The sequence below is a fragment of the Coloeus monedula genome (assembly GCF_965178545.1).
Source record: "Coloeus monedula genome assembly, chromosome: 10".
In the NCBI taxonomy this organism is placed as follows: domain Eukaryota; kingdom Metazoa; phylum Chordata; class Aves; order Passeriformes; family Corvidae; genus Coloeus; species Coloeus monedula.
In genome coordinates, this window is record NC_138790.1 from 11119682 (window position 1) to 11138929 (window position 19248).

Sequence of the window (19248 nt, forward strand, 5' to 3'; positions counted from 1 at the left end):
GCTGGCTGGAGCTTTTTGACTTTGTGTTTTAGTCCCAACCTTCTTCATTTTCAGAATGTTTGGGGTTTTTTTATGTTCCTGCACTTTAAGTAGTGTTGTGGGGTTTTTTACTTTAAAAACTTGCCTGGATTTTTCATAGGATGAAGAAAAGTTGCATTAGAAAGTTACTGTTGCAAATTGCAGTTTTGAGTGGGAAGTGGTTTACTCACTGTGCCCTCTCTTAGGATCTCTTTATGACGGAGATAATTGATCAAAAGGAAGCCAGGGTTCTCTTTTGGTTGCTGCACTCACCCACTCACTGACATGTGGGAGAGGACTGTGCGTTAGACGCTGCAGTATTACATCAGTGCTTTTGTCTGAGGTTATGAAATTCACTGAGTTCCTTAAACTAAAAATGTTTAGTAGGATTTTACCACACGGCCTGCTACCCTTGAAATAATTTACTGCATTAGTAATATATTGTACATAAATACATTTTGGATGTACATGTGAGAGTTTGAGAAATAAGAATCTGTAATACCACTGAATGTGGTATTATAGAAATGGATGAGAGGGCATTTTTGAGATGCATTTGATCTTAAAGCGTGAGGAACTTACAAAAAATACATGTGGAAGTATTAAAGATAAAATTTAAACTCTTCAAAACTCTGCTGGTTTTGTAAATTTCCCATGATAATTAGTAAGTGATGCACTTGCTGCTATGTTTCACTAGTCACCAGGCCTCAAGAAGACATCGAATTATTGACTCCTTTAACAAAGCTGAAAGATAGAAAGGAGCAGAACTGTGATAGAGTAAAAGAGAGTCAAGAAGTGGGCAGAAATGTTTCTGTCTCTGACTCTTCATCTGTTCTAAACTGGAAAATACTGGCCACAGGAAAAAAAATCACTGAAAAAAAATTTTTGAAATACAGGCTATGATACTTGCCTTTCAGGAGCAACATTTTACTTCATATTCAGGTTAATTTTGTCTCCATGTAATGAGAGTGAGATGTTTTTAAACCTTCACCTGTGGGGTGTGCCCAGCCCCTGCCCTGGAAGGAGGCCTGCTGAGATAAAGCAATGGCATAACCTCCCAGCAGAATCCCCTTGGAAAAGGCAGCACTGTTCGGTGAGGGTGAGAGAAAGCAAGAACCATGATCCTCTGGGAGACCCTATGTAGATTCCTTGTAACCCATTGCCTTCTACCCTCTCACACCCACCCTTGTATCCCTGTAAGATCTACCCTTCTCCCCCTTTGAGTTTGGAGAACTTGTCCCTAGCCTACCCTTCGCAGGGGTGCAGAGTAATAAAGCTGCCTCATGCAGAACTGCTAAACGAGCCTCTTGTCTCTCTCCTCCTAGTCCAGCCTGGGGTTTGCCCCACAGAACAAGGGCTGAAGTCACTCTTGCTGAAATCCCTAGAGAGCTGGCAGCCTGCTGAGACAGGCCCCCCCTGCGAAGGCACCCCGGCCGCTGAGGGATCACCGCAGACCTCTGGAAGACTGTCCCTTGCGGGACGCTCTCTCTGGGTCGGTCACGGCTTCCTGGGTCTGGGCCACGGACCCCAACCTGGCTGCTATAGCCACCAGTTACATTTTGTAGGATTAGAGAATTCTAGATACTTCTGCTGCCTTCTGTGCATAGTTAAGTTGCTAATGGATTTCTACTGTGTATTCTTGAGAGTCCAGAAGTTCTACAAAGATGAAAAATACTAGCTTCAACTTTCATTACACAAGATTACACATGGTGTTTAGTGCACACGTGATAGCAAGTAGTTCAAAGGCTGTGATTTTGAGCATTATCTGGAGTCCCCTGTTACCTTGTGGCTGAACCAAAACGATGACTGGCTAGGAAATGGATTCCTGTTGTTTTGGGTCTGTAAACATGGTTGTAGAAGCTTTCTCTGCTTGTCTTCTAGATGAGTTTTATGATGAAGATTGATTTAAAAACTCAATTCCAATCACTTCTTTGACATATAGCATAGTTAATCTTCCTTTGGTGAAGGACTGTCTTAGAGCTCATGTAGAGCAAGCTAAGCCCTGATTTTACACAAAATTTTTGTCTTAATTGCAGACTTCCTGTTAAGTTTCATGCAGATACGGTCACAGACTGTTTGTGAATTAAAACTTTGTTTTGTCTCTGATACTAATTGTTTCCTTTTCTAAGGTGTGAATGAGAAGGGGAAAAGGATAGTGCAAGAGTTTACTTGCTGACTCAGTGTGGGCTCTTTTTTTGAAACCACAATGGCATGTATGGTAGCACGCTTCACAAATATGTGCTTGCAGCTCTTGCTGGGAGTCCCTAAGAACAAGTTTGCATGACCATTGTTTGCATATTTGCTGCTTCTGAAATAGATGATACTTGAACAGTTTCTTGCCAAATTAGGCAGTTAGGTGGTAGCACCTGCCTTCTCTGGGATTAACAGCCCTTCAGCTCTGAAAGAAGGTTTTGTGTATTTACAGTGTGAATACTTCAAAGCCCAGAAGTGGTTTATTACAGCCAGGTTTTGACTTCATTGCAACCGCTTTTCTAAATAAATTATACATCATGTGCTCTTAAATTGACCTGTCAGTTTGTTACTGTCCTGTTTATACCTCATCTGCTTGCATGAAGTTGTTCTAGGGAGCATAGCAAATTTTTATGAAGTGCCCATACAGATCCTAATGGCTGCAGTTAGGGAGTGTCTGTCCTTGGAGAACTTCAGTTGATTTGAATGGTGGAGGTAGAGTCACTCAGTCATTAGGGGGTTTAATGTGGGCTGGGTCTTTTTAAGGACGTATTTTCATCTTACAAGATGAATATATGCCATTTGTATCTGAAAGGCTCTCATTTCCTGTATGAAACTCCTCTTGCACAACAAACTACTGAGATGAGAATTAATGTAAACTGAATCATATCTAAGACTCTACTGGAACAGAGCAGTAGTTGGAGAAAAGAACCAAAGTTCTTCTGTTGTCTGTTGCGTAGACTTTACATAAGGGTATAGTAGTCTAAAACATAAAATAAAAGGCTTTTAAGTTCCTGTCTACTTCTTTAAACTCTATGCATTTATGCCTTTTGAATGACAACTGGCTAGCTAGGTAGATGAAATTATTTGTCAAAGCTGAAATATTTTTACTGTATGTTAGAAATGTATTTATTATGGTTGTCAGAATAGGAGTTTATATATAGTGTTATTTTCTTTTTTGATTGGTCAGAATGTTTGGCATTTTGTTGGTGGTGGTTTTGATGGGATTTCTTGGTTGTTGTTTTCCTGTTTAAAGGAGACTGGAGTTCTAGCACTTTGCCTGATTCTTCGAGGAAAAGGCAGTATTACCGTGCAATTTGCTGACTGGCAAACTTAGTGAGGTTTTTTCCATTCCATTCATTTCCATTCCAACTTTTCCATTTCTATTAAGTCTACTATAGTTTAGCCACTTCAGACATCCTCAGAATTTTTAAACATGTTTACTGGAGGCCGTTTGTTTAGTAGCTTAAAAGTATCGGTAATGATTCAGTGTGGTGTGCTCAGTCCCTGGGGAGGAACAGTCTGGCCCGGTAGTGCTGAGTCAATTTAATGGCTTCCTATCCCTAATGGCTGCTTGCCTTTGGAGCTTGGGAGGGCTCCTGCCTGATGAGGGTAATTCAGTTTGCCGAACTGACAACTGTCTTGAAACCTAAAAGCTTCCTGTGAGGGTGGTAAACAGAAGCAGCAGTTAGCTGACTTGGCTGTGCTGTCACATACTGTGTCTAACGCAGATTCCAGGCCCTGCAGACTGAAGGGATGGATATGACTGGCAAGCTTGGAGTGAGAGATGGAAGGGGAGGAGGTGAGGTAAATTTGGAACAAATTTTTGTGCGTCATAGGTGTGGAAGAGAAAGATTTTGAGGTATTAGGAGCTGATGGTTAGGGGTGGTGTTGGACCAGGGCAGGCTGTCTAAAGCTAGGCAGACCATACTTGCTGGCAGCAGAACTGGGACTTGGGCAGGAGGTAAAAAGGGAATGCTAGAGCTGTCTCCACAGGGAGACCAGCTGGAGCATGAAATCAACTTGAAGTGACATATCCATATGATGAATCCAGAGATCCTAGTTCTGCTGCAAGGCTGTGAAGTTGTCAGTAAAATGTTTTTCAACTCACGGGAAATCACAAACAAGCCTTTCTTTAGTTTGTGTGTGTTGTGGTCAAGAGAACAGAACAAGCTGTTTGTATTACTAAAAGTCCCACAGACTCATACCTGTTTGCTTCAGAAATCCAGGAGCTTGGTGAACATGTCAAAGACTGTAAGAAGAGAAATGGTGGTGTTCTTGTTAAAACAGTTGAATTCTCTTTAGATAAGGTTGACTGATCCATCTGCTATGAAGTACCTATGAGATTCAAGTTGCAGCTGGTTTATAGGTACACTCAGCACTCACACCTGAAACTGCAAAGCCCGAGGAGCTGCAGAGAGTGTTTTGTGCTACAGGATGCCCATCAGTCTGAAAAAATCAAGTCCTGCCTCAGATCAGAGACCCCAAATGACTGAAAAGTCTAGACAGTTTATTTTTGTTGCCACTCTTCAGTGCCACGTGTGTGTTGGAGGAGGAATCAATTAATGCTTATGAAACAACTAGATGTTTCAAGAACCCATTTAAATGGCGGGTTTGAAATCACTGTAGGGCTCATTGTGATTCAAAAATTATTGAAATGCTGAAAGCCACGTGCTTGATAACTGGAAGAAAAATAACAAATGATTGTGCAGTGGTTCAGCACTAAATGTTCCCTGAACTGGCTAAGACAAAGGGACTTTTGGGGGGGAAAATACCATCTGGTTTATAATTGTGCATACTCCAAAGAGGGTGGAGTTTTGAGGCAGCACAGGAGTGTTAGTGTCTTGTTTCCACACTTGCATTTGAATTTGCAGCTCCTGTTATTCTTTTAACACCATTTTTCTGTGTAACAGTACATAAAGCATTTATTTAAAAATGTGTGCAGCTACATAACTTCAATTTGATCTTCACAACTTATTATTCCACATTATGATATTAGAACATTTACTTAATTGTTCATATGAATTTACAGAAGTCTATTTTCTCCATAAGTTGCCTAGGTTTTGGATTTTATTCAAACTAGCAAATATGACAACTGAAACTTTCTTGCATTAATTTAGTTAAATTCCTGCAATACAGCTAAAAAAATAAATTATTTTAAAGAAAATGGGAATATAACATTCAGATCTTATTTGTGTTTTGTTTATGAAATTTTGTAATTTGCTGAATATTTCTGGACTTAAATTACAGTGTGCATGGTTACACTAGAGCATCATTTTGCTAGAAAGTCTGGTTTCTGCTATGAATTTACAAACTCTGCTGCTTTACTTTTGCTGTTCCAGCTGCTTTTTGTTAATGCTCATATGTGGGCAGCATCTAAAGGTTAGGCAGCTTGCTGACCCAGCTCTGTGCTGCTGCTGTGGTGATTCAAAGATTGCAAGACTTCAGAAAGGGTCCAGAAAAGGCTTCTCTGTCTCCACAAGCATTAATTGCCAACCATCCTGTCCCTTTTGCATCAGGACTGGTGAACAGTGTGCCTGTGTACCTGTTAAACATCACCTTACCACTTACTGTATGAATTACGGAAGAAAACAGTATTTCTAAAAGGGCCATTTAACCCTGAACATGGGCTGTTGTGAAAAGAGTTTGGAAATAAACCTTAAGCACTATTTCAAAGGTAGAGCTAGAACTATACACTGTCATGGTTTTGGATGCTTAATTTTAAATATAATTTCAGGATTTAACTTTGCATTTCTTAGCATAACTCAGAATGTAGCTTATCCAAAATTAAATATTTCAATCCATTTTAATGCCTTCCAGATGCAGCTGCTGCCATTGGATGTGGCCAGATAACTTTTTGTAGGCCTTGAGAAATCAAATTTAAAAGTTAAAGAAATCTCCAGTTTCTCCTAACATAGTAGTTCATTTTACTTATGATTTTGTCTTTCATGTGTGATACTGGAATGTCTTTATCAAAGCAATTCCAAGAGTTTCATTCTCACAGAGCCCCCTAAGTCTTACTGTACACTTGAGTATTATTTTGTATTACCATCTATCTTTGTGTAATACAGCAGAATATCAAAAAAAAAAAAGTTCTCAAAAAGAAAGCATTGCTTAGGTTTTATTTTTTTAAGCCAAATATTTGCTTCACTGATCTATTGTTTGCCTTTTCCCTGTAGCATAAAGGAGTGTCATGGGTTGCCTCTTATAAACGGACAGAATTGTGATCCTTATGCAACAGTATCTCTTGTGGGGCCTTCCAGGTAACATTTTAGTATAAAATGAATAAATCTAAAAGTGCTGTGATGTTGAATTGGAAAAGAAAGTCACAGGTTTTAAGCAAAATCTTTAAAACGCAGGAAAATCTTCCAGTGCTTTCATGCGTACATCACATCTCCATGGATACTGTTCTCTCCCCTGCCCTGCCATACTCTCAAGACTGGGATGGTGTTTGGTCTGTCTGAATTGCCTGCACTTGTCAAGAACCACTTGTGACTCAGTTCTTTCCTGTGTTTTGTACTGGACTCTTGATTTCTGCCCTGTGCTTCCTGTTAATCTATGTGAAATTCTTGTATGCCATGATACAGTCAATTGCTCACTCACCTTCCTCTCTTCTCTGTTTTTCTTAATGTGTGGGTTTCTTTGCAGCAAATGTGTAATAACTGGGAGGAGACGAGAGAGTCGAGGTTCTGGAACACCTTCACGATGCTGTGTTCAGAATCCCCACAGCTCAAATGTCTCCCTGTTTTTGATCAGTAATCCTCAATAACTGTTGGGTTTTTTCATTTAAGAAAAATCCTGCATCCCACACATTCACTGTGTGCAAGTCCCTGCCCAGTAAGGAGGATAAGTTTCAGTTGCTTCTTTTTTGCCACATCAGACCCTCTCCTTTCTCCAGTGCTGAGGAATTGTCTTTGTGAGAGCATAGTATCAGGACGTCTTGCTTGGCTTAAAGACTTTGGAAGGATTGTCCCCGAGTAAGCTTTCCATGGGGCATTTTTTCCCTCCTTTGTAATAAATGATCACATATTTAGGTTCGGCTTGTGGGGTTTTTTTTGTTTGTTTTGTTTGTTTGCTTGGGTTTTTTCTAAGAGGACTAGGGATGCTCACCCATTATACTTAGGAATCATGGGGCCAAATGGCAAAGAAGGTAAATTGACTTACATTTTCTGTTTGAGTCCTGTGATATGGATGTAAGTGGGAGAATGTTGGTCCCACAGAATATTTACCCTGTTAGTATGGGAATATATGTGCAAATCTGACAGGAATTCCTGGTTAAGATTTTCCAATCTTATGCATGTGTGACTCATGTACCATGACTGGAATATTTATATGGCCACTGCCTGAAAATAGGTAGTTGATACTTTGGGCAATTTTTCTTCTCCCTTGTCTGTTTTTCCCACACATTCTATATTTCTTTCTTTTGGAAAGCTATTCTATGCTACCACAGCCCTTTGCTAAATAAATAAATAAAACTCTATTCCTTTATAAGATTTGTAAAATAAAAATAAAAAAAATCCACAAGGAAATGGAGACAGTTGTTTTGCTTGACCCTTTGCTGCTTCATATCTAACACTAGCAGCAGTTGCTTTCAAAGAAAACCTTCAGTGTCTTGGGTGGAAGCCTCTGTTTGTAAAGAAATAGTGGGTATTTCCCCAACAGAAGAGGGTGGGGAAAAACAGAAATTGCAGTTGAATAAGACAAGGAAAAGTGTGCTCATTATCTGCAGGCAGTGGTAAAGAAATTTCAGTTTTAAATGCATTAGAAACTGTTGATGTATTTTAATTGATATGTGTAAGTTTTACTTGTTTGTGAAATTAAATACAAACTTTGAGCTGAATAGATGCCCAGTTAACTAGATACACCATTTAAAATTTTAGCTCTTCAAACTGTGTTGTGAAGATGAACTGATTTGAAGATTTTTCCTCATTGATCAAAGTGAATTCTAAAATAACAAAAAATGTTTTAAGTTAAATGCATGGGTCCTTCTTGACTATAGAATGTCTTTATAATTGTATGTTTAAGTTGTCTATGGTAAAAATTTTACCACATTGGAACAGGAATGACCAAAAGAAGACCAAAGTAAAGAAGAAAACAAGCAATCCGCAGTTTAACGAAACATTTTATTTTGAGGTAACTTTTTGTGTGTTATTCTGCCTGTTTATCTATTGTATGCAACCCTTCAGATACTTTTAAGCAAGGTGCATAGCAGTACCTAATGCAGAAAGCTCTCTTCAAGCAAATTGAGGAGCTTTAACTGGCCTCTCAAATGTTAGTGAATGGCATACTTAAATTTCTGTCTGCCAGACAATAGCATCCCCCTTTAATTGCTGTGTGAAAAATTACTTCCTCACAAGCACATATATGAAGGTAATTCCCTGTCCTGAATCACTTTATATAATCGTCTGTTGTCATCAGGAGTTCTGAGATAACTTCAACCTAACCCGTGGATTTCTATTAAAATATTTTCAAGAAGACTGACCTAAAAAACCCAAACAACTTATTTATTTAATAAAGTAATGTAGTTATTATACCCAAAAAAGTTCATTTTATTTTTTAAAAAAAAGTTAACTTTGTTGTTATTTAGGAGTTGATTTCAATTCTGCATGAGTTAATCTGACAATAAACAAATCATGAGTTTAAATTTTCATCTGATTTGTGTCAGTAATGAAATCAGATTTGCATTTACAGCATGCTATACTGAGAATTTGAAGGAGTACTACTATTGCATGTGCCTCAAGTGTATTATAATTTACTGTGTTTTTATAAATCCTGGTCCTGCTGTGGGACTTTAGTGAGAAATTGTTTCATACCTATGCACAGTTTCAGTGGATGGCGTGTGTCTGAAGATACTGAGTGACCTGCTCAAGATACTGAGTGTGATTTCCTAGGATGTCAGATATTAGGATAAAAATGTGATCCAAACCACTTTATGACTTAAGATTTATTGGAGTTAAGTTGAGAATGCGGTCAGTCAAGAAATGAGGAAAGTGTAGATGAGAGGTTACAATTGTATTGTAACTAGGGCAAAAAGAGTGGGCTTCTTATTTGTTGTTTCTTCAAACATTTCAGAACTAACTTCAATGCTTTCATGAGGCTCATGCTAAAACAAAAATAAATTTTTGCCAGTGTCCTGTCATATTACTTTTTTTTTTTTCTGATAGAGCTATACTGTAATTCCCTCAGATACCAGCTAGCCCTCAGTAGGTGTCACCGTGAACCCTTCCTGACCCATTTTTCACCTGCTTTTCTGGCAAAAGGCAGATTGTTTGGTCAACTGACCCTTTTCCTTTGTAGAAGGAACAGCAACTATTTACCTATGCTAGAAGCAGGGAGGGAGGGTTTTCTTTGATTTTTTGATATACATAATACAAAAAGTGTGTTAATAGGAGAAATTTGCTTGCAGGTAACCAGGTCCAGCAGTTACACCAAAAAGTCCCAGTTTCAAGTAGAAGAAGAAGATATTGAGAAACTAGAAGTCCGGTAAGTTATGTGGTTTAAAAAGTGACTTTACAGAATCATTAATAAATCATACTATTTTATCATCAAGACAATAAATACCTATTTTATCTTAGTGTAGCTCCAGAGAATTACTGATCAGACTTGTAGAAAAGATGATTCTGACATAGAAAATGTCTCTTTTTTTAACTTGTATTTCTTAATGAAGATGAGTTTTTTTGTTTTGAGGTAAATAGTGGTTGAATGTATCTAGCAGCCTAAACTTGTTTCCTGTGCCTGTGAATAAAGAGGTATGAGTACCTTATATCAGATTATATTAATTTGGGCAGAATATTGGTAATAGGACTTGTACTGAAAGATACCAGCATTCCTGATCCTAGTCTTTAGTTTCAAATATAGTTGGCTGGTTTAATAAAAGAAAGAGGGAAAGGCCTCTTTTATGAGATTCTTACAATTTCCCTTGCATTTTAGAGGAACATTTATGTTTCATCTTTCCTTGTAAATGCAAATACTCTTGTTCCCCTTTTGTGCTGCTTTACCCTCAGAGCAGGTCTGTCTGTATTTATGCTATGTAGTTAGAACAGCAGACAGCCCTGTACTCAGTTTCTTTTCTTAATTGTGCTCCTGCACATACATGCACCAAATCTGCTGAATGACAGACAGTCTTCAAGGCTAGCCTGTTTCCTAACAGGCATCAGAAGAAAAATTTAGCAGTTAATCTTAATAGCTATTATAGAACTAACTTGGTATGTGCATTTTTAACTATTAGCTTCATTAATTAGAACTGTGTATTTCATTATAGATGCAAATATATTTAGAAAAATAGTCATGCCCCAACAAATCTAGTTGTCTTTTGTTTTTGTTTTTTTTTGGTTCTTAACAACTGCTGTCTGTCAGAAATGTCAGAGAGGTAAGAAGTAATAGAACAAACCCAGGGTGCATGTCTGGGAACCTGATTCCATTTAAAGTTTTAAGCGTACGAGCTGCTGCTTGGAGAAACAAGCGCATGTGTTGGTGTGGCATTGCAGTGTGCCAGATTCTAGCAGTTAGGTAGATATTTAAGTATATTGGTAAAAAGCTCACTTGAATTAACTGAGAAGAAATGTGCACAGTTTTGGGGGTGGAGACTGTGCAGAACCCATACATTGTGCTAGTACCACTTTTATTTACCTGATGCAAGGTCTGCAAGTCTTAACTTTCACTGTTTGTTTCTTTATCTGTTAATAAGCCACTTGTTTGATTCTTCTTGATTTATTTAGAATGGAGTGAGATTTCTAACATTTGCTGCCTGCATGCATGTGGATTAGTGCTGTAAGGCAGTTATTGTAAACTTGCTTATTTCCCTGTGCGAGAAAAGAAAATGAAGCAATGTTCTTGTTTTCAGGGTTGACCTATGGAATAATGGGAATCTGGTACAAGACATCTTTCTAGGAGAAATTAAAGTTCCGGTGAAGGTGTTAAAAAATGATTCCTTTCAAGCATGGTGAGAAATGGTTGTTCAGAAGTGAATTTGCTTGTGTCTTGCATGTTTTCCCTTGCAAAGGATGTTTTATTCTACCTATTCATTAAACCATGTCTTCGTGTTCTAATCTAGGTAAAACATGTTTCTAGAGTTGCCCTGCTCAATGAATTAACCTTATCAGCGGGCACATTCACCTCTTCTCTTCCCCCTGTCTGCCCACAGTCACAGAATAGTTAGTGTGTTTGAGGGGGAAGTGTGGAGAGTGAAGGAAGGGAAGATGGACTGTAACTGTCTTTTGGTCAGGTTGCTGGATTTCAGTGATCTCTGTGTGGTCTTCAGGAAACCTGGGACTTCTCAGAATTGCATCACTTTGTAATTAAATTCCTAAGTCAGATTTCCAGAATTACTGATGAAGAGTTTATTTGATCATTTAAGTATGGCTTTTTTTTCTTCCTTGGGGAGGCTCCAGAAGTATCTTCTGGAAACAATCCAACATCATTTCAGAGGAGCAGGCACAGGAGCTGGAAGGGTGAGGTATGAAGGGAGTTCAGGAAAGAAACACTTCTGCGTGGGACATCTCAACACCCTCCCTTCTGATACTTTTGGGAGCAGGAGCCCACTTCTAGCTCCTTTACTGTCCCAAATGCTTAGCAGCAGGAAGGGATGAGTACCAGGGATTTGAGTGCCTTCAAGTGTGTAAAATATTCTGCTTTTAGTGAACCTTTCAGTACAGGAAAAAGCACGGAAGAAGCCCTTTCATATATCCACACAGAAAACACATAGGAAGGAGGTGGGTAAATAGGAACTAAATGTTACGCAGGTCTTTGCCAGGAATCATTATGGCTCTGCTCCATGTACCCACCTCAGGCTCTAAGTGTCTTGGATGTATCAAAGTTGAACTCAGACTCTTGGTGATTGAATGTGATCCTGTAGGTGTTTGTGTTGGAGTTTCTGTTTCTTGCACTGTGTATTGCAGACACAGGCTTGTTCTGCCAGTGCTCTGATCAACAGATGTATGACCATATTAACATAAAAACAGGCCTCTGGTAACAACCTGCTGAGAGAAAGATTATATCAGCATGGGCTCATTGCCAGTGTGCTGTGTTTGTGTAGCTTTTTGAATTGACCTAACTCACATCTAGTTGTCTTGAGTGTGTCTGCTAATATGTTTTGTAGGCATACCTTGCATTGAACAGCCTCATGTCGAAGTATGATCTGCTGATCAAAAACAGAAGTTCTGTAATTAAAAATAACAAATCTTTTATGGTATTGCTAATTTTCATAATATGTTTTTGAATGCAGCTGAAGTACAGCAGAGAAATTATCATTACTACTAAATATTTGGAAAATAAGCTCAAGAGTCATGCTGTTAAGGAAAGGTTCTCCTGGTAAATCAGTTTTACTTTATGTTAGCATGCCTTCGTGGGCACTGCAACTGGTTATGAAAAAAAGAAGTCCCATCTCCTGGTTGTAGAAGTCCAAATATACATGATTGTAAAAGAATATTTGGAGATGGGGTTTCAGTTTGTTGGGGTCAGTGTTGAAACTACTGTGGCACTACTTAAGAGCTGTTAACTTAAAAGCTTTGTGGAGCTGCACCTCCTGTTGGAATGCAGTGAAACTACAGCCAATGAATTGTTCAATGTATTTTGTATTAAAAGTAGAAAAACCCCCACTTTTTTCCTATATGTTGTTTCTCAAGAGTGGAGCCTGTTAATATTATGTGTTTTTTCTGGTGTCAGATAAGACCATTTAAATTCTTTACCTGTTTCACCTGCAGTGTCCAACACCCTAAATATAACCTAGATGTAAAACACGATGGTCCAGTGTCATTTCAAACTATTCCTGCTATTCCCTGTTAACCTACAAAAAGTATATCCTATTTCATTGTTTGGAAAGATACGAGAAAATAAATTTAAGTTCCATTATGCGTTAAAGATGCATTAAATGCTGCTCATTTTTCTACTTTTGAATTTCAAGGGGGCTTTTTTTGTCAATTTTTTGCCAGTTTTCAGATATAATGTATGTATACTGAAATAGTTACATGTGATACTTTGCTTTATTGTGGAATTAGTCAAATGAATGAAATAGGAATCTAATATTTTATAATTGTCCTGTTGCTTACAGGTACTTACTTCAGCCAAGAGAAAATGGAAACAAGTCTTCTAAAACTGATGATTTAGGATCACTTAGGTTAAATATCTGTTACACTGAAGATTGTGTACTTCCATCTGAATACTATGCTTCTCTAAGGAACTTGCTGCTAAAATCTTCAGATGTTCAGGTACTTTTGTTGAAAATTTCATCAAAGTGAAAAATAAAAATGAATTATGCAGTCATGAGACAATATGAATTACTCATACCGAGATAATTGGTTTTGTTTCTTTGTGGTAATTACTTCTGTCACACCCAGATGAACAGCTACTACAGCTTTTTTCTGCTCCAAAGTACCAGGATTTTCTTCTTATTTTAGAAGTACCAGTAGAGACAGTGAAATAACCTGTGCTCTGTGCCTGGAGGAGATAATATACTTTCTTTTCATTGGTTGCTTTTTTCAACATAGTATTTCTCCATTGGCCTCTATTGGCTTCTTGGATTTAGAGGTTTTCGAGGGACACTGATCCATTATTGGCACTGAAGGGCAGATAATTAACAAAAAAGATCTACTTCAGAGCTGATTTCAAATTGTTTCTGCCTTCTCCAGGATGTTAATCAGCGTGACTGGATTTCTCACGTGGATGTGGTGATAAAGAGGGAAGTGTGGTAGATGCTTTGCATGATATTGGGACAGGAATCAAATTGTAGTAACCAGGCTTTATATTCTTAGGTCTTTTACAGCTTTTCATCAATTCAATGTTAGTGAAGTATTGACAGAGGAGAAGAAAGATAGAGGAAGCAGATGTGACTAAAGTTTTGCTGGCCTATAATCAAATAAATACTGCTTCGCTGGAATTCAGGAATAGCTGAGTATATAGGTAGCAGCAGTCAGCAGCTGTCTTTCCTACTTAAAATAATTTAGTTTTTGTCTTGGAATTCTCAACTGTACAGTGGCAACAAACACTTTAGAAGGGTGAGAACTTAATTTTAATGTCCTCTGATTATAATTATTAAAGTCCTATAAAGATATTTGACATTATAGTAGAACAGTTGCTTCCTGCCTCTGACTTGGGTTTGTAACAAAGCCATAGTTTAACCCTTTAAAGAGAATGAGAAGGATGAGTAGCTACTGAATTCTATTCTTAAATGTAATTATAGAGCAGATAATACCAATTTTCACTTAGGTATCTCTGAAATGTAAGCTTTTAATTGCCATGTTACATAGCAAATATTGAAACTTTCTGTTAACAAACTATGTCTATAGTCTCATTATATTTGATCTGTATTTTTTCAAATACACAAAGAACATTTAACTACTTTACTCAGACTTTGTATTCTCCTTTCTCACAGCCTATTTCTGCATCTGCTGCCTACATTCTGAGTGAGGTGTGTCGAGACAAGTATGATGCTGTGCTGCCTCTGGTTCGACTGTTGCTGCACCACCATAAGCTGGTTCCCTTTGTTGCAGCAGTGGCAGAACTAGATCTGAAGGACACCCAGTATGTATTTCATGTTTATTGATGTCATGCTTTCTAAAATTAATCCTAGAGTTTCACAGGGCTTCATGATACAACATGGATAAGTAAGCCCTTCGGTTTCTTTCTCTTGTTATGTAAAACTGACTAAATATATTCATCTTTTAATGCTAGTTCATAAAAACATTCATTGAAATCACTTTGAAGCTGGGAGTCAGAGTTAATGGTTCTGGGCAGTTTGGTAAAATTTTGTCTAAGAGTACATAGTTTTTATTTTAAATGTGGTTATTTGGCCACTCTTCAAATTTTACTGGGCTTTGGATCAGAACTTACGAACTTAGATGGAACTTAATAGATGGAACATCTTTAAAATTGCTGAAAATCTTAACCCTGTTTCCTTTAACATGTGGCTTAAATGAGGGCTACTCTTTTTCTGCAAAGATGCATTGTAATTAGGAATGTGGTCTGCATGCCTTACAAGTAGGAAGCACAGGAGTTTTTCCAAGTAGCAGCATATGGTCTGTGAATTTGCAGCTCTGTGGTTAGGAGAGAAATAAAGCAGATGTGAGCAGTGGCTACTGAGGTGCCAGGTCATATCCAGTGGAGGGGTGGATGGGATTTTGTCACCACAGGACAGTTCATTTCAAAGCACTTAGTCTTGATTTAAATAATGTGAGACAGCTTAACTGTGTAGAAAGAGGTGACTCATAGAAAATAATTTTCTAAACTGCATTTTAGTACATACATTCCATTGTAATTGAACTGTAGCAAAGAGAGCTTAAACTAAATCTCTCAGATTAGAAAGATACACTTTGCACAGGTGGCTGTCAGTTTTCTTCAACAGCTATAATGAATAAAAATGTAACCTTGGATTAAATATGTTTTGGTTTAAATGTCTGAGTTTATTGGTGTAGTGTAGCAATGTGCTGTAGCTCCAAGATTTTTTTTTCACCATGACTGCTGGAGGAGAAATTGTATATTGCTGAGGTACAATTTTCATGATTTTGGAATTTTCTCCAGTTGTTCTTTCTCGTGTTCCGTACTGCACTGTAATTTTAATTGTCTAAAATTTCTTAGGCTTTTTCTTATGGCTTTATTTATGTTCCTTGGTTTGGTAATTGCTGTAATAATATTCGTCTTTATTCTCTTTCTGTTACTGAGTGCCATTGCAAGCTTGATGTATAGGTTCTGGAATTCCTGATTGAAATATATGAAAAATATTTTTAAAGTAATTATTTAATAGCAAGATAGAGTATAAAATGAATTTTGTAACTAAACTTGTTGTTTTTTCCCTGTTCAAATAAAATAATTTCTTTTCTTACAGAGAAGCAAACACAATCTTCAGAGGCAACTCATTAGCAACTCGGTGTGTGGATGAAATGATGAAAATAGTGGGGAAGCACTACCTAAAGGTTACTTTGAAACCTGTTATTGATGAGGTGGGTTATCCTACTGAAACTTATTTGGGGACACTCAGCCCCCTGGGATATCCTTGTCTGTTGTGTAGGCATTCTTGTTTCAGCTCTGTGGTAGGAGACACACAGGTGGGGGAATTCTAGGGGAAACTTTAATTGAGCAATAATTGGTTAAGTTTGGTGGGAGGAGCTGCTTTTTGTTACTTACATTCCAGATGCTTCAAAATAAAGAGTCAATGACAATTATTCCAGCCTCCAGCACATTGCAGAATTTCCCCATGTGATTCTTTATGTAATCAATCTGTTTGAAAAGGCACAAACGAAAGTGAGGATGAGCACTGCATGTTGTTATGGATGGTTAGAACTTATTTAGGATTTTATTCCTAAATCTAAGAATCTCGTTTTAAATGGGTACGTTTCCATACTTTCTGTCTGAAGTATTGAACTCCTATAGTTTTGTTTGTTTGTTTCAGATATGTGAGTCTCCTAAACCATGTGAAATAGATCCTATCAAATTGAGAGAAGGGGATAACGTGGAAATTAATATGGTGAGTTGGTCTCAAAATCTGAAAGAAAAGCATTTTTAAAAGCAGCTCTTTGTAATGGAAAATGAGTAATTCATAGTAGTAACTCTGATTTCAGAGTAAACAAGAAAAAGCTGTATTTTCTTATCCCTGTTTATAAATGCAGCAATGGAAAATGGGACAGAGAGGAGAAACTAAAGATGACAGTCGTTCTTATCAGTTTTTTGGGTGTTTTGATTCCTGATGTTCTGTACTCAGCATCTAGATCATAATGTACCTAACTGGAACTGCTCTAGCATTTTTCATTGATGTTTTGCTGGCTGCTTCCCTCTTAACAGAGTATGCTGACATTTAAGGCAGTAGTTGCTGTAATAAACTTAACGTTCACTTGATACACATGGGAAATGCTCCTTCCTTGTTGTCAAATTACAAAACCAGGTATTGATAGGTAGTTTATATTGCTAGGCAGTGCTTATATACTTAAAGTAAATATCATTAAACTATCTTTGAACAGTAGTAATGCCATATAAGTATTATGAAGCTTTTTAAGTATGCGCTGTACTAAAATTCAGAATTGAACAGTCAGACAGTATTATGTTTGTGCTCAGGTGAAAAAAAAAAAAGGACCAACATGAATGTTCATGGTCTGAAGAAATACCTTTTTTCATAATTGCAGGAAAATCTCCGCTATTACGTGGACAAAGTGTTCCGTGAAATAGTGCGGTCGAGTATAAGTTGTCCTACCCTAATGTGTGATGTTTTTTATTCTTTGAGGCATCTGGCTGCCAAAAGATTTCCAAGTAAGTGTTCTCTAAAAACTTCTGAAAGGGGTGTTCTGACTGAAAACTTCTGCAGTAACTTTATGGGGATTGCTAAAATTCTTGTCTTGTCCAAAGCTGTGCCCTGAACTTTGACAGGCATTTGTTTTTCTGTCAGTCTGTAAGTTATAGTGAAACCTCGTGGTCAGTCAAGAGGCATTTGTTGTTTTCTGATACAAAAATCTAGCAAGTCAGAAACTGCAAGACAGCAGCAAATGAGACATCATAAAAAAAAAAATACAAGATAATGGAAGAAAAGCACAAGTAATACAGGAAGTGGTTTATTGGAAAGATACTTAAAATTTGTAAGAGCTGTTCTGTTTATTGCTTCTAAAGAAGCAAGATGTGAACCTGAAAATAAATTTGGCGTTTGCATCTTTACACGAACTGCCACTCTGTTTATGTTAACTAACTTCTGTGAAGTTAGCTTTAGTAGTACTATAGCTGAACTAGATATGGGTAGTTTTGAGGAGGGTGGATGATAAAAAATACTTAATGGGTTTGTAAATATGACCAGTATTAGAACAGCTTTATTCTTTCAGAATGGTTTTAATATAGGAATAATGTAGTGGATCTGAAATACTCCACTCAATTAAAATCTGAAATGTCCTGTAATAAGCTACAGGTGAAGAATATGCTTCTCATAATGTGGAACATTTCTCTGATTCATGTTTGTCACTGAAACTGAGCCATAATTTGCTTTAGTTTAGACAGTCCTTTCAGAAAAGCTGACTTACCAGATCAGATTGAAGTGATCATTAGAGTAAGAATGTGATCTCACTGTATTTCCCAGTTTAAAAGTGTAAATATACCCAAAATATTAAATGATAAAATCCTCATTTACATAATCAAAATTATATAACACTGTGGGCTTATGGTACAACTCGGAATTTCAATTATATTTGTTCCTATGTGTTGACTGTATTTGTCATGCAAAATTAATGTGTTTGAATTATCAGTGAGTAGCTTTCCAGGTGAGTAAATCCAATAGCCCCAGTGTTTAGAGGCAGCTGCTGCAGTGTTTTATCTCTGGGTGCAGCATCCAGCCAAACCTAATCAACTGTGTATGTAAATGCTTGCAATCATCTCATTATTCCTCCCAGTGGAGCTGATGAGCCAGTTGTATGGGAAGAGAACTTCTTTTCAGAGAAATAAGCAATAAACATGCCACTAGAAGTAGGACATTTCTTACCATGACCACCTTTCTCATTTCATGCACTTCATTGATTTTTCTGTTCTATTTTAAGCTATAAATGTCTTCTCTGATGTTATCTTCCTAAGGATTTTTATGTTAACTGTCTTCATGATTTCTTGTTAAGTTCAGTGCATGTTACATTTCATGGTTTTTCTCTGCAGATGACCCTCATGTACAGTATTCTGCAGTGAGCAGCTTTGTGTTTCTTCGTTTCTTTGCTGTAGCCGTAGTCTCACCTCATACTTTTCATTTACGACCTCACCATCCAGTAAGTCTTGTGAAGCTTTGTTCTGTTTTGTTCATACCGTCAGATCTGTTGGTGTGGGAAGGCATAAGTTACTGTCAGTGGGGTATGTAACTGGGAAATGACTAAATGTCTCTAGGTTCAGTTTCCAAAGGAAATAAGATATTTGCAATTCTTTAAGCATCAGATATTTCAGTCTTTATGGGGTGTTCTCAAATGATGTGGAAGTGCTTTCAATATTAGAGAAGCTGTGCCTTTTTTTGAAATGTGCTTCTTGGGTAAAATAGCAACATGACTGAGGGTCCTTTAAGGTATAGGCCTAAATTGACTTGTTTGTTTCTACCAAGGAAATTAAACATCCCGATGTCACTTCTACATTTATTGCCATTTGTGGCTTAAGCAGAAGTTGTGGAGTTACGCAGTAATTGGTTGGTGTATTTATTCTCGACTCCACTAGTTGCAGTGGATTGACAAATTTTCCATTATTAGTTGTCAAGTAGATACACATTACAAAAACATTTCAAAGACAGGAATATGGAGATTAAAAAACCTGTATTATTTTTCACATTAAAAC

At 37.5% G+C, this 19248-nt stretch overlaps 1 protein-coding gene across 1 annotated transcript in view; it reads left to right on the forward strand.

The window, feature by feature from the left end:
• The window catches only part of RASA2 (RAS p21 protein activator 2), a 46506-nt gene that overhangs the window by 18626 nt on the left and 8632 nt on the right, over positions 1-19248 (forward strand). Inside the window, exons 6-15 of the mRNA XM_082288433.1 lie at positions 6165-6248; positions 8046-8118; positions 9392-9468; positions 10829-10927; positions 13034-13190; positions 14354-14502; positions 15803-15917; positions 16367-16441; positions 17094-17217; positions 18592-18698. Coding sequence (XP_082144559.1) covers positions 6165-6248; positions 8046-8118; positions 9392-9468; positions 10829-10927; positions 13034-13190; positions 14354-14502; positions 15803-15917; positions 16367-16441; positions 17094-17217; positions 18592-18698 — 1060 coding nt within the window. The remainder of the gene's footprint in view (positions 1-6164; positions 6249-8045; positions 8119-9391; positions 9469-10828; positions 10928-13033; positions 13191-14353; positions 14503-15802; positions 15918-16366; positions 16442-17093; positions 17218-18591; positions 18699-19248) is intronic.